This window comes from Parasteatoda tepidariorum, chromosome 9, assembly GCF_043381705.1.
Source record: "Parasteatoda tepidariorum isolate YZ-2023 chromosome 9, CAS_Ptep_4.0, whole genome shotgun sequence".
Classification (NCBI taxonomy): Eukaryota; Metazoa; Arthropoda; class Arachnida; order Araneae; family Theridiidae; genus Parasteatoda; species Parasteatoda tepidariorum.
The window spans coordinates 4,606,679-4,633,408 of record NC_092212.1 but is presented as its reverse complement, the minus strand read 5'-3'; the positions used below and the strand labels follow the sequence as shown (position 1 = coordinate 4,633,408).

At 32.9% G+C, this 26,730-nt stretch overlaps 2 protein-coding genes across 2 annotated transcripts in view; one reads left to right on the top strand and one right to left on the bottom strand.

Moving 5' to 3' along the window:
* Window positions 1–23,744, top strand: part of LOC107442534 (neurogenic locus notch homolog protein 1-like) — a 79,535-nt gene extending 55,791 nt beyond the window's left edge. The window contains exons 15-19 of the mRNA XM_043056112.2: window positions 1,314–1,454; window positions 7,997–8,063; window positions 18,941–18,996; window positions 21,374–21,467; window positions 23,666–23,744. Of these exons, the coding sequence (XP_042912046.2) occupies window positions 1,314–1,454; window positions 7,997–8,063; window positions 18,941–18,996; window positions 21,374–21,467; window positions 23,666–23,744 (437 nt within the window). The remainder of the gene's footprint in view (window positions 1–1,313; window positions 1,455–7,996; window positions 8,064–18,940; window positions 18,997–21,373; window positions 21,468–23,665) is intronic.
* Window positions 23,745–25,037: 1,293 nt separating this feature from the next.
* LOC107444968 (uncharacterized) overlaps window positions 25,038–26,730 on the bottom strand; it is a 13,640-nt gene continuing 11,947 nt past the window's right edge. The window contains exon 5 of the mRNA XM_071185316.1: window positions 25,038–25,387. Within this exon, the coding sequence (XP_071041417.1) occupies window positions 25,038–25,387 (350 nt within the window). The remainder of the gene's footprint in view (window positions 25,388–26,730) is intronic.

Sequence of the window (26,730 nt, the reverse complement as noted above, 5' to 3'; positions counted from 1 at the left end):
ATTTAATGATGCGATATTTCTGAATAAAGAATAATTATCCTAATAAAAATTATTCTTTATAATGTGTCTAAATCACTAGAAAAATTCAGTTGAAAAAGAGTATGAAATGAAAGAAGGCAGAAACCATACTTACCGGCGTGTAGCAAAGTAAAAAATATGGTTTAAAAGGAAAATACTAATTTAACAGTTAACAAATTTCGCGGTGAAGAAAAATTTTCAAAGTTGTGCTTATAGCTTGAATCGTACAAAATAAAATTAAAAATTATATTTGTTTGAAAAAAATGAAGCAAGTAACATTTCAGTGCTGATATCTATGAGAAAAACTAGCAAAAAAAATTTATTCCGAAGAATTATTTAACAAAACCCATAATAATAAGGAAAAAAATTATTTATTTTATTTTAATAATATAAATTTAATTGAAAAAAAAGAAACATTCAAAATAAGTTATCGTTGAAATTTAAACATCAGACTTAAATAAGGAATAAATCATTCATTGGCATTCCATTTTCATAGGGTGACTTATTTAAAAGCCAGAGCCTTCATTCATATATATATATATATATATATATATATATATATATATGTAGAGCTGTTGTTATAGTATTATGGTGTAATATCTCGGCAGATAACATCACTCTCCATCTTGTAATATTAAAAGAAGTTGCATCATCCTCTTTGTCATTGAGAGGCGCCAGCGAGTCCCGATGGGGAAGTCCCGAATTTAAAATTAACTCTTGACATTATACCATAGAACGATCTAATTTCTTATTCACTTGCACTTTAGAGACCACTGCGAGAACGCATCTCTCACCAACCCTGTAACTTTTTAAATTAAACGTATTTCCTTTTCTTTGTATTAAATGTTATGTTTAAACGTTAAATTATCGTCGTTATTTCATTTTATGCTGCACTAACTCCCATATATATATATATATATATATATATATATACATTTGTTAACGAAAGATGGAATTGAAAAAGTTAATTTTTATTTTTCAATTGTACAAGTTTTTATGAGAAAGTTTTTATCGTGACTAAATTAGTGTTATTTTAGAAATTTTACTAATATATTTGAATAGCTTTAATAAATTTCGTACAACTCAATTTATTTGTGTAAATTTTTAGAAAAGTTGAGCCCTTTGCAGTTATAAAAATTATTAAGGTGATCAGGATAATTTTGCGAAAATCTTCCAATCACTTAGAGAATTTACTCGCACATTATTACGCGGCGACTGGAAATAAAAAACAACAACTTCGGGTTCTTAAACTGACTCTTATGAACTACTAATAAATAAATTTGTCATCTTCATAGATTTCAATGAATGCGTTAATCCGACAGTCTGTCCAAACAGTACAAAATGTATCAATTCAGTTGGTGACTATGATTGCACCTGTAAACCTGGCTTTGTGGCTCCGTCCGAAACAGCAGACCTCAAGCGGACAGATTGTGTAGGTAAGTGAACTCATATTAATTTTGTGATCCAGAATTTTTGTTAAATATATTTTGCGAACAGATTATGTTATTAAGTTTAACTCAAGTTTATTCTGTTATGCAGAATTTATGTTAAAAATTGTTTTTGTATTAATTTACTTCAAAATAGGTGAAATATGTAATATTTAGCATTTTTAAAAGTTATTGTTATGAAATACAGCATGAAGCATCAGTGTCTTTTTCTGCGTTAAAAGTAACATTCTCCAAGTACGGCTCTTCCAAGAAATAATTTTTCAAATTTGCACTTATTTGAAGTTATTTAGATCGAAGAGAATCTTTCATCAGCATTGAAATTCTTTTTATTTACAAAATAAATTGTTGATAACGTTTTGAATATGAATAAAAAAAATATTTTTTCCAAACTTCTTTTATTTTGGACTTAATATTTTAGAACAAATAAAATTCTCAAAATCTAGCAGATTGTTTTAATAACTATACGAATAATTTTTAATAATAAAAATATTGCAGAATATATTATCACTTGTTACAGAGAGAAATAAAATACCAAAATATATTTTTACTTGTAACTACCTGAACTCAAAAGTTATATATATANTATATATATATATATATATATATATATATATATATATATATATATATATATATATATATATATATATATAGGAGTGTATATATATATATATATATATATATATATATATATATATATATATAGAAGAGACATCGGCATAGTTATAAAAATGAATGCCATGATAATAGAGTCGGATAAATTACACTTTCGACCTCTTTGCGTCCTTTAATAATTAATAAATGTGTAGTCTCTTCACTAGACTTCACTTTTCTTCATTTTACTTAGAGTAGGTGAAGAAGAAACACTTTTACAAGAGGAACAATTTTATGTGATTTCAGTATTGGAATCGAATGCGCGAAATACAATCAAAAGTTATTTATTTTCATTATTTATTTCTAGTAAAAGAAAATTAAAAAAATTTTATTAGATAAAATATAAGGAAAAAAACTTATTTAGCTTATTCGATAAAATTAATTTAAGTTTTTTAGAGGCTTCTATGTTCCACAGCCCATTAGGCCCGATTTTTTTTATGTATACAAGAAATTTTATTGATTGTTACAAACTGAAAAAAGAACTATGTATATAAAATATTTTTATACGTTTTTAAAACTAGCATATATTTACTAACTTTATTCAAATGTACGCAATTAGAATTGAAGTTATTAACAAATGGAAATGCAAATTAAAATTATAAAAATAGTTTAGAACGGACTATTAAAATCCCGGATAAGTATTTTTACCACATATTCAGAGAAAAGTTCTTTTACCTAATTTGCATGAATGGTGTCCTTTTTACCAACGCGAAGTTTTGCATCGATCAAAAATGAGCATAGGATGTTTAAAGCTTCTTTTATTTTTTATTAGCACTGTCATTCTAAAAGCATTCTTATAAAAATATAGCAATATTTTTAAATGTTTTCAAAATTGCTGGTATTATGACTAGAAAAGAATTACTAATTTGCTCTCCTTATTGCGATCTATCCGAAGCTTGCATTGGTAAAAACAATATTTCCGAAAGTTTCAAAAGAAAACTTTTCAAACTATGCTAACAGTTTTGCCATGTAAAATTTTATTTATTAGCTGCCAAAAGATAGATAACTTTAATGGAATTAGTACAATAGTTTTTCTATGATTTTATCCAGCTTGAAGTTTTTTTAGAAATGGTGTACTTTTTATTCATGAAAAATTTGCATAGACCAAAACAAGTCATAGGAGTTAAAGGCTTCTTTTTCGGTACATAAGAAAAGCATTCGAATATAAATATTGTTATTTTTTGAAATTTCAACATCACTGCTCTTAAAGCTAAAAATAAATTTTTTAATTCCTTTCTTCATTTTGGTCGATCTGAATTTCGCATGGGTAAAAAGGGCACAATTCTAAAAATATTATTTTATCACACATACGTTCGTATGCTAGCTTGTGTGCTTATTACAAAAATGACTCTTTAGCCCATGAACCTCATAGGCTTTATCCCGGATATTGCTTAGCAATTCACAGAGCAGACGAAAAGAAACTTATGATTTTCGAGAGAAAAATATTAGGAAACACTTTCGGTGCACTAATAATGAAAATCCTATTAAGAACAATAACCTTGCAAACACCTGAGAGAAAAAGAAAAAGAGTTAGGGGAAGCTCTAGAATAAAATAGTTAGATATAGTATAGATGTAGTTACAGAACTTGAAAGTTAATAGATGGAGAAATATAACATGGAATAAATCTAGATGGGGTAAAGTAACTGAGATGTCCTTGGTCAGCAACAATCCTCCCGAAAGCCTCCACACGGTTATTTAGAAGTAGTCTGCGCAGACTGTTTAAAAAGTGAACCAGTTGTGCGCTTGACCCCAAATTCTAGTTTAAAAGTGTCTGAGAGAAATTTATCATACATATTTAGGAATTGAATCTGCAGTGGTAGACAAGTAAATAAGACAAACCAATCATATTCATAAATGAAATAAATTTTTAGACATATGTTTGCTACCACTTTCTTAATTTTACCAGATTTTCCATTAAAGAGCTCTTTCGTAAACTGGTTTGCCTATGACCGAGCTCAGAACTACCATGGCTACTTACCAGCGATACGGTCGAGGAGGAAAGCGGAGGACCGAAAGGCCTAATCAGCGCGAACTCCACTTCTGTGACCTGACTCCAGATGAGCAACGACTGGAATTTGCATGCGATGCAGCCTCATTGTACACTACTAAGGAGGGATTAGATGCTATGATCAGCAGATTTAAAAAACTTGATAAAAATTCTGAAGCAAAAGAATCTCCAAGCTTAATATGAAAGAATGAACGAGCTTTTCTCTGACGGCACTGCCGAAGATGCAACGATGCCATTTAAAACAGATGTGATTGCGGGCACCAATAAGCCAGCAGAGACCTCAGTTGCAGCACCGACCTCCGATCCTAGGACAGCGGAGATTACTCCTGGCACAGTTGTTGATTCTGTCAGCGTAGAAATGGATCACGAGACAGAATCAGATACCAAACAACAGATAGAGGAAAAATCCCACTTAAAAGAACCGCCGACCAAGAGACGGAAAGAGAAAAGATTCCCACCCAAGACCTAGAAAAGACGGATAAAGACTCCACCCCTACTATTATACAGCGAGAAGCTACACCTACAGCCCCTGCAACAGATGAGGCTTCCCGATGGTCATGGAGTTGATGGGGGTTAATGATGGAAGCTCGAGGCACCATTTGATGTCTGACCATTGATTTGCCACCAAGCCCAAGGATTCATCTGGATGCTGATGTCGAGTGTTCTTTGATGTCAATTTTTAAAGAGAAACTATTTAGTGAGTAGTACCTATTTCATTCTCTTGCAACTATGTCTGGACGTGCCAAAGGAGGTTCCATTTTTTTTGACTACTGCAAAAATGTTATCTCGACGTTGCTGACGTAGAGGCGAGATTATTCACACGCCCATCAGGAAAACTGAAATACTTGTGATGTATCCCAACTACATAAAGCCAGACGGTAAGCCAGGTGAAATTTTTGAAGATGAATAGAGACACTTTCATTGTTATTCGAAAAAAGGGAGCTTTTGCACACTCCGCAATTTTATAGTGCCCGAAGGAGCTGCAAGACATTATTCGGCCAACTCTATTCCAGTACCTGAACAGTAACAGTACTGAACCTCTATTCCCGCTTGAAATGCCGACTTCATCAGCTAACGACCAAATTATGGAAATCAATGACGGAGACCAGAATATGGAACAGAGAAAAGAAATTTCGACATCTGACTCGGAAAGAATCAATAAAAACGACACAGAACTTCCTGCAAAGAAAAGGAAAAAGAAGAAGAAAAAGCTAGCAGATGTCAAAAAAGCTGAAGATAATCACACATCCACGACTACAAATAGCTGATCTTCTTCACCGCTAGAGACCGCCACTATCTTATTGCTATCAGAAACCAAAGAGGATTCCAACAAAGCCCTCCTAAGGAGGATTCCAACAAAGTTCCAGAGCCTCCCACAACACCAGAGAAAGTGCAGCACATTAAGTTTTTCAAAAGTTTTAATCCGTGGACTACCCGTTAACTTCAAGACTGAGGATATTTACCTTGAATTTGAGAAATTGGACATTGAAATCCACATTATAATCCAGTTTAAGAGAAGAGCGGTCCACTTTTTCTCAAAATTTTTAGAGAAACGGAGAATCACCTGAAAGCCATCACAGATATACAGCGGATTCCGGTCCGAGTTGAACGTTTTCGTGGCGGCCGGGGACCACTGAAGTGTTTTAATTGCCAGGATTACGGCCATGCTCAACGGATATGCAATGCACCTCCTAGATGCGTGAAATGCGCGAATAATCACCGATCATTCGAGTGTCGAAAAGATAGACTCAAAAGTGCTACAACTGTGGCAAAAATCACGCCGCGAACTACGCGGGATGCGGAGCCCACCCCAGCAAGAAGGGCCCTCGTGCTGTTGCTTCCACACCAGCTAAATTAGCACGCAGACTCGTATCACTTGTGAAAGAGCTCCATGACCTTCTAAATAATGAAGAAGTGCTTCGTCTTTTACAGAGGATCCTAGGGGAGACCTCTCTAGCTCAGTGATGTTTTTATTCTCAATTCAGGATTTATATTTCTCATATCAACATTGAACTCTAAATATATGTCATAATTAAACATGTGCCAGTTAAACATAGGAACTTAATTAGGGAATATGTATCAATTTATGCTAACATTTATTTATGTCAACTTATGTATATATTTTTCAAATTATGTTTATATTTATATAATGTCAATATGTGTTAATATATGTGTCAATTTAGATTGGATAATCAAATGTTATATTTAGTCAAGCAAAGTGCTTGTATTTTTGTATTAGCTACCACATCGACTGCTAAATTCAAAACGTTATTACTACAAATTTTCTGTAAATTTCTAGATGTAAGCGATAGGGGTGGCTATGCGGCCCTGGTGCCCAATTTTTGTAAATAAAGTTATAAATGAGGCTTCCCCCACAATACTCGAGCAGAAAGAGGGCCTGCTACTCAGTAGAAAACTCAAAATTTTCTTCAGAGGACTTAAAACCGTCGGTGAGATTCCAGACATCGCCTTTCTAGACGTCGCCTTTCTAGAGCCTTTCTAGATTTTGAACTACGTCCAATCAAAATCGAGCAGACGAGAAAGAGGTGATGCTAAGAGTGCAAGCTCCTTCCCCCGGTTCATAGTCATTCTCACAGACAACACCAAACATCGTGAGATCTACAACATTGATCAGCTCCTGACGACTCCAGTCCGGATGTAAAGATTTCGTGGTGTCCGCCGCAATATCCAATGCTTCGATGCCAGAAATTTGGTCAAACACAGAAGTCCTGCAGTGCAGAGCCAGCTTGCATGAAATTTGACGACGCACGCATTACGTACTTATGTACGAAATACATATGCGAATCGGCAAAGTGCATAAATTGTCATGGTGAGCACCCAGCCTGTTTTTCAATATGCAGTGCAAGACCAAAAAGAAAACACAGAGGAAACCCAGTCAAGCCTAGGAAAACCTCCGACCCAGTACGAGATTCCTGCTACTCTTCAAAGAGATGCAGAAGTTACTGAAGGATCAAGAACTAGTTAAACCTACTCCGATCCTTCCTCAATGGAAAGTCATAAACGTAGAGATCATCATTCAAGATTTCTACCACCAAAACGGCCACAGCCCTCCTGTGGAAATTCTCACCAAAAATTACCGCTACCGCGGTCAGGTACTTCGTAACTTTCCTATCTATTCTAGTAAGTGGTTTACCATCATAGTGGTCTGATCAGACTACCTATAAGAAACCGAGAGGAGGCTTTCAGTTATAGGAGGCGTTGCCTTATGCTGAATAAGAAGAAGACATAAGTCCTTGTTATATGGAAGAACATAAAACACATTTTGAGAATGGCACCACAAAGATGTGCCCAGAGTTACAGTAAAATACGTACTCGCTACCTCTACTCACCAGAGAGTTTAACGTACAGGTAAGACCATTTTTCAGGAAGCCGCCTTAATTCTCAGGCAGGGATGCCAACTGTTTCGATCGTATTAAATAGCAAAACTTGTAAAATAAGGATAATTACGCATATATATATATATATATACTTACCTGCCAACTTTTACGCATTTGGCATAAAATTTTATTTCGATATTTAAAGTGGTAGTAAAATGTTTGTTTTATATATATTCCTTGCATTTATAAACTTAATTTATAATCCTTTTGATCCGCCACTATTTAAAAAAATTAAGCATATATATAAATATATAATTTTGTTGTGGAAGTCTGCATAAGCTTGTTCAAAATACCTCTTATTTTTCTGCCTATAATTGCAATTTACATTCCATTTGACAACCATTGGCGAAAATCATCCTTGAAAGGATTAAAAGTTGGTATATATATATATATATATATATATATGCATATATANATATTCATCTTACTATATAACATTGCGTATCAACAATTTTATTTTATTTTAAAGAAATGTGCAATCAGAAAAATTGCAGACATGGACGATGTGAAGCTGAAGATGGAGTTTACCGATGCAAGTAAGCATGCACATTTAAATTTTGGGATTACGTTTTTATTTCAAAGTCTTTTTTTTTAATTTTCGCATAACAATTACATTTTTTCTCAATAAAATAGTGGTCAGGTTACAACAGTGAACTCTGCTCCGGCCTAAGGGACCCACTGAAAAAAAAGCGCAAACATGAAAAGGACGCATAAGTGAAAAGCTTTCAAAATTCTAAAATGCAACACAAATTGCTATAAAAGCATGGACAAAAATGTTTCTAGAGATTAAATTATAATCAATCAATATTTTTATTAATTAATATTAATAATCGTATTTACTATAACTATACAAATATAAAAAATTGTAAAGTAACAGATTACAAACTATTTTCTTACGAAATAATCGGTAATAGATATTTTTCCTTTCTTCTCACGTATTTGTAAAACAGTTTTTTCAAACTCATACACACATGAAAGGGGAGTTTCAGTAGTTGACTTAAACTGTAAATAGTCACAGATGATAATTAAAGCTTCTAACACGAACTATGCAAATCTTTATTAGAACGATATATTTTTTTTCGCAAAAGGTGAAACATACTTGCAGCTGCACTTATTATTATGTGTGGTAGTGTTAAATGCTTATTATTGAACTAAAATATTTTAATGTCGTATTTGTTGGGAAAATGTAAACAAATAGATGGGCAGTATTTTCCTCTTGGCTGTGTCACTTCCTGTTATCTCAGCTAGAAGGAAGTGGGTGTTTCTGTTTTTAGTCAGTTATATCTTTGCTTTGGATGGAGGATGTTTCTTCTCTTATGTTATGTTTAAAGAGAGCTATGTGATGTTAAAGAGTTATGTTTAGTTTAATTGAATGTAGTTTTTCCTACTTTATATTTAAAGATTTATATTCAATAAATATAGTTGTGCAGTTATCCATGAAGTGAATTCTTGAGTAGTAATAGATGTCTTCAATATCTTATACTTAGTAAGCTGGCCCCTATTTTTCAACAATGGTTATGGGCCCAGGACATTTTAGAAGGGGGCCGTGAACAATTTGTATTGATAATTTGAAATATATTTTGAAGAACTTTTATAGAGAATGGCTTTGCTACCAGAAGACTTTAACTTATTAAGTTATGATAATTGGGACAGGTGGAAAAGAGACATTAAAAATTTGTTATTAGATGAAGGCTGTTGGAAATTTATTGATGGAAAAGAAGAAGAGTTGAAAGTTTCAGCTACAAGAAGAGAAAAACAGGAATTTGAACTAAGAAGAGATAGATCCAGAATTCAGCCAGAATTCAGACCGCTTATTCAAGATTGTTTAGATGGTAAAAAGGCTGGGGAAACATTGGTTAAGCATTTTGAGCCAAAAACAAAAGCCAGACTCATTCAGATACTTGATGAGGTTTTAGCATAAAATATCAAGCTAATGAAAGTATAGGCCTCTTTATTGCTAGACTTAAAACAGCAAGGAAAAAGCTTAGTGAAGCAGGTCATGAATTAAATCAGTTGTTTCAAGGCTTCCAAGCAATAAGGCATCTACCACCTGAGTTCTCCGTTATAGTTCAGTTAATTTATCGTTGGAATGATGAATATTTTACTATTGATAAAATTGCTGAAGAACTGATAAGAGAAGAAAGCAGACTTACACAACTGAGAGCTGATATTCGTCCAGAGGTTAGTGCATTTAACATTTCTTCTATAAGTAAAGATGAAGAAAGATATGGAGACAGAAAAAAATCTCAAAGTAAATTTGTAGAAAGTAATAGAAAAGTCATTGGTCCATGTCATCACTGCCACAAGTATGGACATTTCGTTGCAAATTGTCGAGATAGATATGCCAGAAATGTCAAGTCAAAGTGGGGTAAACAGAAAAGGAATTTCAATGATCAGTCAGCTGCTTTAGTTGAGACTTATTCAACACACTCTGTGGAAGTTGGTGAAACCATGATTAAAACTGATGATAGAATATGGGTTTTAGATTCCACTGCAACTACACATTTCTGTAAAAACAAAATGTTAATGTCAAGTTATGAAGAAACAAATAATGTAAGCATGGCTTTGGCTGTTGGGGATACTTCTAGTAAGGTACTAGGAAAAGGAACTGTTGAATTTTCAATTAAAGTAGGAGAAGAAATGAGTAATATAACCTTAACAAATGTTTTATACAACCCAAGTATTCGAAGAAACCTAATATCTATTTCACGATTAGAAGCTGCAGGAGCCAATTTTGTTGGAACTAAGGGAAAATTATGGATTTATTCAAATGATTGGTTGAAGTTATTTTATGCCACTAGAAGAGATGGATTGTACCACCTGAAGCCATACAAATATAAAACTGGAACTCCAAAAGCTGAAAGTAGTGGATTTAATGTTGGCACTTGTAAATCAGGAACAGATATAGCTACATTGTGGCATAGGAGATATTGTCATATTAATTTTGACTACCTTAAGGAAACTAGTAAGAACCAGAGTGTAAGGGGATTACCCAATATAGAAAAACCAGATGAAAATTGTGACACTTGCCTCCTTGCCAAGTCGAATAGAATCTCATTTAAATCAAATCCAAGTCGTACTTCTCAATCACTTGAAGTAGTATATATGGATATCTGTGGTCCTATGCCGAAAACTTCAATAGGAGGAAATAGGTATTTTTTGACAATTATAGATGATTACAGTCGTGCAGTAGTTTTATACCTTATGAGGAATAAAAGTGAAGCATTTAGGAAATTTAAGAATTATCATGCAAAGATGGAACGCTTGACTGAAAGAAAATTAAAGTGTATCAGGAGTGACCATGGCGGTGAGTTCTGCAATAACCAATTTGAACAATACTTAGAAGAGCATGGAATTTGTGCTGAGCGAACTAATTACTATACGCCAGAAGAAAATGGTGTAAGTGAAAGATTTAATAGAACTGCTCTGGATGCCATTAAATCTATGTTGAGGGATAGTAACATGAATGAAGAATGGTGGGATGAAGCAGTATGTTGTTTTGTTCATACGTGGGACAGAATTTCAAGAAACGGAAAGAAAACGTCATATGAGATGTTGTATGGAAGGAAACCACCAGTAATGTATTTTAAAGTGTTTGGATGTAAGGCTTATATTGGTGTACCTAAACAAAAGAGAAACAAATTCCAAATGCGTGCCAAAGAAGGTATAATGATAGGTTTTGCTTCTTCAACCAAGGGCTACCGTATCTACTTACCTGAAGATTGTAAAGTTACAGAAACAAAAAATTTGTTTAATTCAATGAAAATGAATTTGCAGTGGAAGTCATCCTGGACCCCAGTAGAAAACCACCAAGAAGAACAAAATGGAATGAAAAAGAAGAATCAAGTGATGAAGATATTATTCATAGGCCAGAATTTGACTCAAGTTGTAGTCATGAAAGCATCAAGAAGGTATCAGATTTAAACTGGTTAAGAAAAGCAACTAAACGATCAGATGGATCTAGAAATGATATTTATTATTTCATAGAAGGGTCTAAAAACCTATTTAGGTCATCAAATGACATTGAGAAATATTGTGATAGTCATGGAATTGAATTTGAAAAAGATATATTTGATTTTAGTTTTAGGAATGAATATTCTGGTAAAGTAACCAGAAATGAAGTCAGCATAGTACAAGAAGATGAAGCAAATTTAATTGAGTATAATATTCCAAAAGGCTACAAAGAAGCAGTTGAGTCAAGAAATTGTGAAAAATGGAAGAATGGAATGGAAGAGGAAATTGAAATGATGAAGAAAAGAGAAGTGTGGTCATTGGTAGAGAATCCGAAAGATACTAAAGTGATAGGTATTAGATGGGTGTGCAACCTAAAAACCGATGAATCGAATAAAATTGTGAGACATAAAGCCAGACTTGTTGCACAAGGATTTAAGCAACAACAGGGTATTGACTATTACGAAGTGTATAGTCCTGTGGTTAATTTTTCTCTCATAAATTTATGTTTTGCTATTTTTGTAGGTTTGATGAACTGGGTTCACTGTCAAGTCGATGTAAAAAGTGCATATTTATATGCAGACTTAACAGAAGAAATTTATATGGCACAACCTGAAGGTTTTGTAGTGGATCCATCAAAAGTGTGTAAATTAAAAAAGGAAATATATGGATTACGTCAATCAGGACGTGAGTGGTACACTGAAGTAACTAATGTATTATACGAATTAAAACTTGAAAAATTAGATTGGTGCAATGGAATATTCACAGGAGATAATGTGTTGCGATTGTTATATGTAGATGATATTGTGATAATGGGAAAAAGTCAAAAGGACATAGATCTGATTTTAAATGAGTTGAATCAAAATTTTGAATTAAAGGTTTTGGGAGAAACAAGGAAATTTTTAGGTATAGAATTTGAGAAAATTAATGGTCATTTAGTAATCCACCAGAAAGAATATATAGAGAATACAGTGAAGCATTTTAGGAAGTGGTACTACATACCCATAGTTTCATTGCCAATAGTTAAAGGATTAAATTTGTCAATGCAGGATTGCCCACAAACAGAAATAGAGAAAGCTGAAATGGAAAACATTCCATACCGAAGTGTTCTTGGATGTGTATCCCTTATAGCAAGTAGGACAAGACCAGAAATATCTTATGCTGTTAATATTTTATCGCAGTATCAAGAAAATTCTGGTATCAAACACTGGCAAGCTCTACTGAAATTATTAGGGTATCTGCAATATACAAAGGAAAATATGCTCGATTTGTCAATAAAGTGCTACACTGATGCCGACCATGCATCAAACAGAGATGACAGAGTGTCAATAGGAGGAACTATTGTATATGTAGGTGATATCCCTATCTTGTGGAAAACCTTTAAACAGAAAAGTGTTTCTGCCATGGAGGCTGAGTATATCTGTTTATCGAAGTCAGCCAAGCAGTTAGTGTGGTTAAAAAATGTGCTAACTGATAAGAAACTCAAACTGGACATACCAAGCTGTGAATTGTTTTGTCATAACAGTGCTGCTATGGATTTTTCTAAATCTGAGGTTGAGAACTCTCGAAGCAAACACATTGATGTTCGTTACCATTTTGTGAAACAATATGTGAATGACAAATTCTTTGAATTAAGATACATTAGAACTTTAAACAATACAGCGAACTTATTCACAAAACCTGCTGTTAAAGAACACATGAGATCTTTTTGTAATAAAATATATTTAAGGACTTAACTCAAGGTTGTGATTAAGTGTTTAACTTTTTAGCACAGCAAAAGGAAAAGGGGGCCGATTGTTGGGAAAATGTAAACAAATAGATGGGCAGTATTTTCCTCTTGGCTGTGTCACTTCCTGTGGGAAGTTGGGTCACTCCCTAGGGGAAGTTGGGTCACTTCCTTTTATCTCAGCTAGAAGGAAGTGGATTTTTCTGTTTTTAGTCAGTTTTATCTTTGCTTTGGATAGAGGATGTTTCTTCTCTTCTCTTATGTTATGTTTAGAAAGAGTTATGTGATGTCAAAGAGTTATGTTTAGTTTAATTGAATGTAGTTTTTCTTACTTTATATTTAAAGATTTATATTCAATAAATATAGTTGTACAGTTTTCCATGAGGTGAATTCGTGAGTAGTAATAGATGTCTTCAATATCTTATACTTAGTAAGCTGGCCCCTATTTTTCAACAGTATTTAGATAAATTAAACAGGGCGATTAGAAATTGTCTTGCCAAAATTGAAAAGGGATTAGAGGGGGTGGATGAGAATGCAATTTGTGTCCGTAAATGCCACGCTAACGTTCAGAAAATTTAAAAAGATTTTAAATGTAAAAAAGAATGAGACAAAAACACATAAAATCAAATCCGAAAATATTAAAAATAGTGACAAAAAAGCGTAATGTAAATTTGACATCACTGCCTCTTAGAACGGCAAAAACTAAACTGAACCATGCCTTGTACGTTTCCAGCAGCAACAACAAATATCAATGTCGGGAGCCGTGGTGGATCAGGTTGTAGAGTGCTCGTCTCCCAATGAGGTGACCGGGTTCGATTATCTCAGCGATGGCTGGTTGATACGACAACAGCACAATATTCGCACCGACCATAGTGATGACGAAAATTGTCCTCAATGGTAGGTGAATCATGGGTTAGAGTCCCTTTGTTGCAAGGCTAACCGTGGGAGGTTTTTGTGGCTTCCCTCACTATGTATCTCAAATGCGGGTTAGTTCCCTCAAAAAGTCCTCTACGAAGGCAAATTTCTCCAAATATTTGCTTCAAGAGTTTCCTTGTCTTTTGCATTGGGTTCCAAATTACAAGGTTACGGAGTTGAACATTGGTAGTTGTAAACCAAAATTTCGGTCAGCTGTTCAACGACGGTCGTAATATAAAATAAATGTCGATGTCAGAGTCCTCAGGAATTTCATAGATGAGGCTTTTAAGTGGCCCAATAAAAACAAATCGGAGCAAATTGAAAAATATTTGCACACAATTATAAAATTAGTTTACCCAAAGATAAAATATAAAATTAGTTTACCCACGCAAAATAATAAATTTCAGTATATATTTATTATTTTGTATTATTTTATTTAAAAATAGTCGAAAATGTTTTTAATAGTTAGGTATACAATTTTTCGCGTCATTCTAAAGTATCTAAGAGAAAAACTAGAAAAGTTTTAGTGATCATGAAGACCAGGGAAGAGACACACCTCGGATTTAAGCAAAATATTTATCCCTTGTCCGAAGCAAGTTTGCCTGTCTATAATATTTCGTTTTACTCTACAATAAAGAGAAGCGGCGTAAAATAAATTTCTAAATGCTTTTTCATACACACCGGCAATTTCGAAATTTCCGTAGCCTCATAAAATAGTTTTCTAAGTGATAGCAAAGTTGGCAAATTTAATTTAAATAAATGAGAATTAGAAGAATTTTGATCACCCCTACTTATCATTTATTAGCCTTGTATATAAATGGTGAGGCCAACAATAGTTGGAAGATTGCAGAGCCCGCTGACGCTATCAGGTACTACGTGATTACACTAGACAAGTCAAAAAGCCAGGCCTACTAACTCTCAACGCTCTTTGAAAAATTTCTTCTAGTGGTAGCCAAATTTATGCTTTATTGTATTATTCTTTCATTTTTAAATTTGATATAAAGTTATTTTTCACACCAGTCTTTGTAAATGATTCGAAAGTTTATATAAAAAGCCACTTTGTTTCAACCAGCGGTGAAGGCGGTGAAGCGGTGAAGGCGAGACGGAAAAGAGGAAAGGCTGGTAGTAAAACCATTTCAGTTATGACTAGTTTTCGGGAGGAGTTAACTTGTTCTTTTAAAAACTATTCAACAATATCTAATTTATCATTGGAAAATTAACAGTGTCTTATCTATGCTAAACTAATTAACGAAATCTTGATAGTTACAAATATTTTATTTTTCTCGAAAAAAATGCTAAAATGAAATGTCTTTCGTACCAGTTTTTGCACTTTTCCGTCTTGCTATATATGGGGCTTTCAAACATGGTTACCATGCCTGCCAACTCTTCCGGATTTTCCGGAAGATTTTGTTTTCATATTTAAAGTGGTAATAAATACATACTATTTTTTCTTTTATAAACTTAATTTTTAAATGATTTTGATCCCCACTATTCTTACAAAAATTAAGCACATATATTAATATGCGTTACTATCATGGTTGTCTTTCCAATGCCATTAGTTTCAGTCGCCCTAGGGCATAACACAGATCAGAGGTCTGGTGCCCGCTTGCGCGGGCAGATACCTTGCCAAATTACATGATCCAGTCATGGTTGTAAACTTAAATTTGCTCATATACAACGTATTTGTTTGCTTAAAATTGAAGTTTTAATTCCATTTTAATACCACTGGGGAAAATGATAATGGAAGGGAATAAAAGTTGGCAGGTATGGGTTACAACTTAATGTTTAAAGGCTTTTAATATGCTGGCAGAGTTACCTAAAATTCTTTAAGCTTTAGTTCTTTGCAAAAAGCGTACTATTTGGCTGCCATGCAAAAGCTGTTTATTAGTTTCCCAACAAATGAAAAACTGCCTATACACTTCCGATTTCCCCAGAAGATTTTATTTTCTTATTTACAGAGATCCCAACTTGCTCCGGATAGTGGATAAATATCTTCGAGCTGTAGTATTATAATTTTGGGTTAGAAAATTCGATTGATAGGTTTTTACTCACCACTACTTATAAATAATTCAAAGGCTTATCTGATGCGCCTCTTTGTTACATTAAAACTTTGTTGAGTCTCTCAAAATTCGTTCTTTCGTTGTAGTAGAACTGGGCGTCTGAGGCCTTACGGCCCTTTTCCCATTCATCTTGAAGTTAACTTAGAGACATACATGACAAAATTAAAGTTTGGGGAGCAAATGGAGTTCTTGAGAAAAGAAAAATGGCACTTTGCCATTATTTGGCAATGACAATATTATAAGTAATAAAAATGTACATGAAAAAGGTAAAATTAAAGTACAATGGGAAAATAAACACTAATGAATATTTACAGTTTGGAAATACATACAAAAGGGGGGCGAGTTAAAGGATTGTGAGGATGTGTGTATATGTGTAAGTAAATGTGGCTCTGTTAAGTAGAGACCCGGCCGTCAGTGAGTGTTTGTGTTGTTAAATGTTAGTATGATATCAGAAGTGTAGAAGTGTGCAATGGGTCGAATTTTTGCATCCTCTTTGAGATTTATGCAGTCGAAAATATCATTAAAATTTGCGGTATTGCAGGTGGCGGCTTTAATAAAGAAGTTTCTATTTAATTTGTTGAAATGATGGTCAAAGCGGTCAATGTTAAGATCTCTATGAATGGCATTGTTGCGGATAAACCATCTGGCTCCCGTGAGTTTTCTCAAGATGTTGTTTTGGAGTACGATAAGTTTTTTGAGGTCTTTTTCGGAGGCGTTACACCAGGCAGCTGAGGCGTACGTCATAATAGGACGTATCATCGAGGTATACAGGAGTTTTTTCAGTTTTAAACTAAGGTGTCGGTTATGAAAAAGTGTTTGAAGTTTGTTGGTTGCTGCATATACTTTATTTTTAATGTTATTTACATGGTCAGACCAGGTCAGTTTTTTATTAATGGTTAAGCCTAAATATATAGCTTTATCAACTATGGGTATAGTGTTGTTAAAGAGAACTAGTTGGTATTTATTAGAGTAGGACTTTCTATTCTTTTGTATTATTAAAAGTTGCGATTTACTAGCATTTAGTTTGAACTTCCAATTTAGGCACCAGTCTTCCACATCATATAACTTGTTCTGTAGTTTTTGAAGTGCATTATCTGGTTTGAGAGATTTCTGCAAGATTCCAGTATCGTCAGCGTAAAACGCCGTGATACTGTTGTGGTCGTCGTGAAATATGGGGAAATCGTGGGTATAAATAATGAACAGTATCGGTCCTAGAATGCTCCCTTGGGGAACACCCGCATTTATTTTTCTCTTGGATGAAACAACACTATTTAGTTTAATATTAAAAGTACGGTTTGATAAGTAGTTATGTATTATTTTTACAATGCCATAGGGAAAGTTTAAATTAATTAGTTTGTACACGATACCGGCATGCCAAACTCGATCGAATGCTTTGCTGATGTCAAGCATGAGAAATGCAGTTGTCTGTTTGTTGTGCAGGCCCTTACCAATGAAGTCAATGATTCGAAGGAGTTGTTTGGTGGTATCTAAGTTTTTTCTGAAACCGTACTGCTCATTAGGCAGACAGCCTAGAAAAGGCTTTATTCTGTTATACAGTATACGTTCTAGATTTTTACCAAAAATACACAGTAGGCTGAGTCTCTCAAAATGTTTGCAAAATTATCCAATTATCCAAAATTATCCAATATTTAAAGTGGTAGCAAAACTCATGCTATTCCATTAAGCTTTTTAAATTGTGATAAATATAAATGAGTTTAACCTTCGCTGCATAAAAAAATACCACAAATATATATATTAGCGTAATAGTCTTTACGATAACGAATTTTTTCCTGGTCAAAATATAAATACATATTTGTGTGAGATTGTTTTTCAATAATTGTTTTGCTACCACTTGAAAAATCGGTTCTCGGAAAGAGTGAAAGTATGCAAATGATTTTTAATCCTATTCGATTCACTCTTTGTTCATGGCTATTGGCAGGCCTGCCAACTACTACGCTTTTTGTAAAATGTTGCATAGAGTGGTAGACACTTAAAAACTGAAGGTTTCAGAATTTTGGCTAATTTGGTCAAGATTTAAAAGCTTTACCACGTAAGAAGTGGGAAGAACTGGCGTTGGATAGAAGCGTTTGAATCATTTAACTGTAGTGGTGTGGAAAATAAGTCCAAAAGAATAAAAAATAATACATTAAAACATAAACTTAAGTACCACTAGAATAAAATTTTGCGAAAAGAGTCAAAAGTAGGCAGCCCTTCAGCTCTCAAAGTTAGACGGTGTGCTTTCCTCATTAACTTACAGCTTTACTTAAACAGATGTATGGATTCATGCAATAATAACTGCGGATTTAGAACTGCTCATTTTGATCAAGTTTAATATAAATGTTTTGAGTCATAATGCTGATATCTATTTAACCCCTTGGGGACGGTTGATTCAGAAAAGCATTCGTACAAAATCAGAATCAAGTTGTAATTAAATAAAAAACGGTAACTTAAATGTAGTCGTTACTAATTTGACAGACTTACTTTGCTTTTACACTAATTATTGTTAGTTTAATCATATATATAATCAATGTTAATTCAAAGTATAACTAAATAGTTTTATTTTGAACAAAGTATTGGTGAATGAAATAAATCAAACAATTATAACTCCGCCCACAAATAAACTGCTAAAGAAATACTTTGATTACCAGTTTTGCATTTTTACCCTGATTGATACGGTTTTATGCTGTCACGTATTTGTGACAGTCGGCGCGAAAGGGTTAAGGAATCATTAAACTTGTTAAATTTAATTTTATATTTCTAGATGTGAAAAAGGCTATAGTGGATTTAATTGTGAAATACAAGATGCTCTTGTGGAAGGTAAAATATTTTTTTATTTATATGTTTAATTTTACTTGTTAATTTAGTTTATCAATTATTTGATTACACAAATTTTAGATAACCTAAAAAATTCATTATTATTGCTGAATTTTAATTTTAAGAAAAAGTTAGAAATCTATATTTTTTCTTTGTAAATTTAGCATTGGTATAATATTTCCTTTAAATTGAATTCAATTTTTATTGCTTGCTTTCAAATTACACTAAAATTCATGAAACAGTCAGAAATACTATTATCTCTACTAAATACAGTAGCATTTAAAATAATAAAGTCGCATACAGTAAATTAAAAAAAATACGTATTATATAACTATAATGTAACAGACGAGCTACCGATTCACATGAAATATATTATTAACAGGAATGTTAGTAATCCCGAAAAGTAAAAATTTGGTAGCGAAACCATTACTTTCTAACTTGATTCTGGAACGATTAAAATACCAAAACTTATAATCAATTATTCTTAATATAAGTAACCCAAGTTCCACCAAAACTTTTAGAAAGGTTGCAAAATTTACACCATAAAATACAGGGTGTTCCAAAATTATTTTTACATCACCTGGCTTGAAATTGATTACAGACTGGAAGTGCTTAGGGCCACCAATGGTGTGCATGTTGAAGTGTACTAAGCAAAACTTTATTAGTTGCAGTAATGCATGCAAAAGACAGAATATAAATATCTTGTTTATTTTCGAAGTTACGAATTTTTGAAGTTGTAAAGAAAATTTTGGAACACCCTGTATATTTCGTTCCTTTAATAGTTGATCATTAAATATTTCTTGATCATCGCAAAAATTCGAAAGCTTATTGAATCTATAGTAATATTATCTAAATTTTAATTTATTTATAACCGTCGTTGAACAGCCGACCTAATTTTGGGTTTAATACTACTAATGTTCAACTCCGTAGCCTTGTAATTTTGAACCAATCCAGAAGATAAGGATATTCCTGAATCAGTACCCTCAGAGGTATGATTTGTTATAGGATCATGGATGACTTTGTGACTCGACAGATTTAACGTGCATCAGTAACTATTTACTACAAGGGGAAACTTCGGCTTGCGGGGATTGAAACCACGACCTCTTGAGCATGTGCCCAGTGCCCTACCAACCAGGCTATTCGGACCTATGTTATCTAAATTCAAGTAGTTAAAAATTTTGAAAAACTTTTAATTGCTCTGATGTGTAGTTTGCTACAACTTGAAGATGTTTGGGGACCTTTGAGAGCACTGTTAATAACAAGAAACAGTAGTATGTATTGTTATCAATGTTAATAATTGATAGTAAAAGTCTTATACTGTTCATTAAAACAAGTTAGGTGTCTTTTCCGAAGTACAAATATACCTGTTTTAACCCATTGCATGAGGGCAACTTTTTTCAAAAAATGTATTACAGCTGAGAGTGATTGGAAAGTTTTCATTCAAGTCGAGCAATCTTGTCACAATATCAACAACCTCGATTTAGGAAGAAAAAAAACTATGACGAAAGATTGAAGTACTGATTACATATATACTGAATCACTTATGTTTGTGGTAATCACTAATGGATAATTTCTTTTAAAAAATTAACGGAAACAACGCCGTTTTGCTATTGCTTTTTGAGCGATTGCAATGTGTTAAACAATGTATGACAAGGTTAAAAATATCAGTTTGCTATCTAAGATAAAATGATATGGGCAAAGTTCATGCCTGCCAACTCTACCGGATTTTATATATATATATACATATACCCTCGTAATTTTGAACCCAATCCAGAAGACAAGGGAAATCCTGGATCAAGTATTGAGATACATTTGCACACGTTGCCTGAGCTTATATAAACGAAGAACCCCCAAAAGCGTTTGCCACTAATAAAGTCGGAATGCCTGATTTTTAGCCATATCTGTCGAATTGAAATCAAATTTGATGTTCAAAAACCAGTCATTTTGCTTAAAAATCATTAATTATTTGCGATTGTCAAGATCTCTCTCTTTGATTCGTCACATTTCGGCAGTTTTTTTTTTCTTCCCTTAAATATTAATCGCCACCAAGAGATTCGTCTATACTATTTGTATTGTGGTCACAAGTCATGAAGGAATTAATATGTTATACTGGGGCAGTGTTAAGTACTTTTGTCTTCCTCTTTTAAAGGTTAAAAAAACGTAGTTTGTGGTATTAAGAGATTTTTATAGTTGTTTTTATTACAACAAATTGCTATTTATTAAACACAACTTTTTAAAAATAATTCCTTCTTTTTGATGAAAATTAATTTTATTTTGATAATAATTTTACCCTAATCCTTGCGTAACTTATAACTGTCAGAAAAAAATCTTAGAAATATTCATATACTTTTATAGGTAATTCAGTGAATTGCTTTTATAGGTGCTACGGCTATGCGCACTGCTCTCATAATTATATCAATAATGGGGATTCCCTCGATTTTGTTTTCAGTTTTAATGGTTCATAAGTACCGAGCGTAAGTATTAAACAACTTTTTTTAGCACATTTTCATTTGCGCACGCATTCAAACCAAGCATTAAAAAAATTTGCATCTGAGATCATGCAAAATACGTATTCTTCAAATCCGGGAGGTTTTCCCTATGGGGTATTGTATTATTTCATTTGCAGGTAGGAAAACTTAGAGAAAGTATCGGTTTCCTTACACTGATCTTTTTTAAGGTTAAAAACTATTGTCAAATGTTCCCTATACTAATTATTTTACAGTTGGGTAGAATTTCATCATCACCTCCAGTAAATCTTTTTTTTAAACGTATATCTTAAATACCAATAAAAAATGAATGAATATGCCTAATAATATAAGCGAAACAAATATATCCTACTTTAAATTCGAATTGTAGATTAGAGTTTAACACAAGAGTCGCCGCATTTTAGATTTACCTAAAACCGCCAAAAAGGGTTAATTTGATCCTTATAGGGAACTGCTCATTCCAAAGTTAATGATTTTTTAATTAATGAATACTGTTAAAATTACAATATATAAGGTTTTTTAGAGACTTGATATTTCTTATGAACTTAATAAAAATAAGACAATATAGCGTAATATTTTATTACAGATTATTCTTGCTCAGGACTGCAAGTAATACGTAAATAAACAAATGATGCGAAAAAAATTATATGCATTAGTATATAAAAAGATATAAAATGAGGAAGCTCCATTATTAGTTAGACATTGTTGTTGTTGTCATAAGCCATTAAGGGTGCAATTTTTCTTGTTTTATAGAAGCGCCATCTATGGCCAAAATTGACTTTTGCCACACCCATAAGTCAACCCTGTATTATACATCATATATAGTAAATTCGTGTGCCGTGAAGGTGTCAGCAAAACATCGACAAATTGATTTTTAGCATCTCTCATAGATAGCAGTAGTTTTATTCTGCCTCTTGGGATGTTAAAATATATGTTTTATCTTATAAACTGGAATATGAGAATTACGGCCTATCAAATGCTCAAAGTACTGATTCCTAACTCGCACAAAAATGATTCACAAAGCACAGTTAGGGTGACGAAAGATTTCTTGAAAATTATCCAGGCATTGAATGTAGCAATACCATAAATATTTAAAATAATTGTGAGCCATTTGCAAGCTTCCCATCCCTCGAAACTCCCATGTATCTTCTATAACAACATAAGAGATGGCAAAAAAAAAACCAAAAAAAATTACACCTTTGCGGCTTCTAGTTAGAAATTAAGTTCTTGTAAATTTAATATTTAAATTAAAATTTAATATTAGATTTCCACAATTCTTGATGCAGAATGCGTTTCACGAAAAATGCATCACCTAACTTTCTCTACTTTCCAAAAATATGGAACAAAAAAAAAAAAAAAAAAAAANAAAAAAAAAAAAAAAAAAAAAGTCGTATATTTGAAATCGGATTTTTGAGAAACTATTCGACTGATTTCTCTCAAGTTTTTTTTTATTTTGTCATGTAAAATTAGATACTTTAAAATGACGTGAAAATTGTATTCCTAACTATTAAAAAAATTTCCGGCTATTTTTAAATAAAATAATACAAAATAATAAATATATACTGAAATTTATTATTTTGCGTGAGTAAACTAATCTTATTTTTTATCTTTGGGTAAACTAATTTTATAATTGTGTGCAAATATTTTTCAATTTGCTTCAAAAGTTCTCGAGCTATGGCAAAATTCGCGAAAAGTAAAATTCACATTAATGTGTCCAAATTTTGAACCACTCTCCTGACCAAACTATCTGGACCACATTTCCAAGATTGCGGCTACCCCTATATATGGGGGGGGGGTCAGAAATTCGAGACACAGTTATTAAAGGGTATGTTTATCCAGAGAATTTACGTTTTAAGGTCTTATTTCAGAATTCAAAATATCATCTGCACTACTTAATTAGCATATTCGATGACCCCTCAAACCGTCAAGATTGATTCCTGAAGTGTGATGATCCGATCATTAGATCTAAAATTACTCAGGGTGGTCCGTTTTTTTTTTTGCGCACTCTGCATTATTATGTTCACTATACTTGTCANTTTTTTTTTTGAGAATTCTACACCTCTTAGATATCATAGTATTGATTTAAATTGAAAATCGGGAAACCCTTATTAACAAAATTTTTTTCGATTCATATGTTCGTTGTTTAAAATAAAACATTTATAATTCACATTATTTTTACTGTTTAGACTGAAGAAGAGATCTTATATGACAAGTAACATAAATGATGCCAGTTCAACAGTTGAACTAGAAGGTTTTAGTAAGTAAATAGTTATGTTGTTTTTAGAAATATCTAAAGCTTAATATAATGTATACTTAAAATATCTATACCAGCCTGTTACTAACCTAGGGATGAGAAGAAAAATGTTATTAAAAAGCAAGAAATTTGTTTTCAAGAGAAGAAAAATAATACGAAAAAATTTAATGAGCCACTTAATTATTCTCATATCAGAAATGGTTATTACCCATTGGCCAAATGGGTCTTGGTTTGGAATTGATGGCGTTCACTGACTTTTCAACTGTATTCAAGAGTAATAGTAAACAGTGCGCATGCGTCGTCATTGCATGTGTTGCTATGGCGACTAAGCAGCTGTTTTTTTCTTCATTTTCACTAGTAGGAAATTTTAATGTATTTACATAATAATAATTTAAAGTATTTTTATATTCTTTTTATTATTAACGTATGATTACTGGCTTAACGGTGATTTCAATATAAATATGAATACTGAAGAAGGAAAAGTATTTTGTGACGTCCTGAAACACGTGCATAGGCAGGATATGAAAATCAATCCGACGACAAACATCAATTGAGACAGTTTTTAATTCAGCGTGATGGAGGAAAGTCTTAAAACCATTATATTTATTATTACGTCTAGCAAGTTCATCCACCGCGAATTTGTCAAATCTGTGCTTATGAGCCTTCACTAAATACAGTAGTTCTGTTTTTAGCATACCTTCTTCATCACTAACAATGTTTTTAGATTTCAGCCAGTCTTTAATTACTTGCTTTGTCTATGATGTGTTAGGAATTTTTCTTCTTTACGAGAGTGATATGGTGCATTGTCCGTCACAACGACAGAGTTCGGTTCTATTTCTAGAGCCGAATAGGGTAGAATTTTCTCGAACCATTCTTCCAAACACGCTGCATTCATATCCTTATAGAAATCCTTGTTTTTGTTCGATTTAAAAAGTGGAAGTCCCTCTTTTAAAAAGCCTGCGTTGCTACCAATGTGCGTAATTATAAGTCTCTCACCTTTGCCAGAAGGCGATTTTAATCCTGTAGAAAGACCAGATGAAAATGCCTGTTTTGACGAGATAACGGACGTATAATTCCACACTTTGTCTTGCATATGTCCAGCATTCAACCATGTCTCATCCATATAATAAATTTTTCTTCCTTCTTGTCTCATTTTGTTAATTGTTCTTAAATATCTTCGCCTCCACAAAATTATTTCATCTTTTTCAATGAGTGAGCTGTTCCGTCCTCGTTTTTGTTGTTTGAAGCCTAATTTTTTAAACAGGGAATAAAATGTCGTTCTTTTAAAGTTTGGTAAATCAGAATCATTGTTCACAGCTTTGAGAACTTTGTTTATTGTTACGGCGGAAAAAATCATGAACTTTTCTTCTTACAGCATTTTTGTCGAAATCGTCAATGTCATCCAAAAAACTTTTACGAGATTTAGTCCTCTTCGGTGAATGTAATATACTATCCCTTTTATATTCTTTAATAATTCTGAAAACAGAAGCTGTGCTAACTCCCGCTGCAGAAGCCGCATGGTCAGCCACATCAATGATTGGAACATCTGGTTTTGAATGCTCTTCTGTTTTATAAATGTTCAATATTATTTCCTTCTCAGCTTTACTTATGTAAGATTTCTTCTGCCGTTTTTTAGGAGGACTTAAATCCATCACTTTATTTTACATATTGCTCATGAAACACCTGCAAAAAGACACCACGACGAAACAAACAACCCTCTTAAAAATTAGAGTTTTCGCTTGACTGATAGGCGCTATTTGCCATTATCCCGGCGGCAAGTAGACAACTGTATTGCACCAAATAGCACGCCGCTTCATTTACTTTCACTATCAGTTCTCGTTGAACAGACATAGTTGCTGTACTTGGGAAAGACCGGGTTAATTTTTTTTAGTGCTGAAAGTGAGAGAAGTATTAACTTCACGGTCGTGGTTCGCTCCTCTGTTGCCTTTAGCAGTCGAGTGTAAACGTTCTGTATGATTGAAACTGAGCAGCAACAGCGTGAAGAGGTGGATTATGTCGCAGTTACAAGTAGCAGGTGAACTAACGCCAAGTATGAAATGGGCGTTACTGTCAAGATATTGTGACGTGGGCGTTACTGTGTGATCAAATCTCGTCCGGAGGTCACCAATGTGCAGGCCGGAGTTATCGATCATGCCAACCTTCATCTATCTAAAGCAGTGATTCTCAACCACTGTGCCGCGGCGCTTTTGCATGCCGCCAAATTCTTAAAATGTGCCGCCAAATATTAGAAATGATACAATAAAAATTATAATGCTTTTTTTATTATGAGTAAAGTTTAAATTAAGGAAAAGTGTATATATATACTTTTTATAATTTTTTCACGCTTTAACCACATGAACATCTTTGTCGGCGATTGTCTTGTCTCTGACAATCTTAAAATAAGATGGAAGTATTTAAATTGTACATGACACACAATTTTAAAAAATGGTATAAGAGCTAATCATTAGAGTAAGTTAGGCAATTAAAAAACAAATTAACAAAGGATAACTAAAAAACAAATGTATTAAAAAACAAATTAAAAAAGGATAACTAACAAAAATTAAGCTAACAATTAATAATTAGCAAAAAACCTAGCTAACAAGAAATCACAAAAAATAGCAGTTAATGTAAAAAAAAACTAACAGTTAATAACTATAGAAAACAAGCTAACAATTAATAACTTGCAAAAAACTAAATAACTGTTACTAACTGATAAAAAATTAGCCGAAAGAAATAATTAATCCCTTAATAAATGTGCTTTTGTAGTACATATTATTTTATTTCACATTCAAAATTATTATCACAAGCTATTTAACACAGTGTAAAATAGTTAATCGAACAACTTTTAATCTAATTTTTTTCATTTTGTGCCGTCAAATTTCGAAATCGTTAAAAGTGTGCCGCAACAAAAAAAAGGTTGAGAATCACTGATCTAAAGGTACCTCGTGGTTGAATCAAGTCAGACTCAAAGCTATGCGAAGATAGCCCCCGAAAATG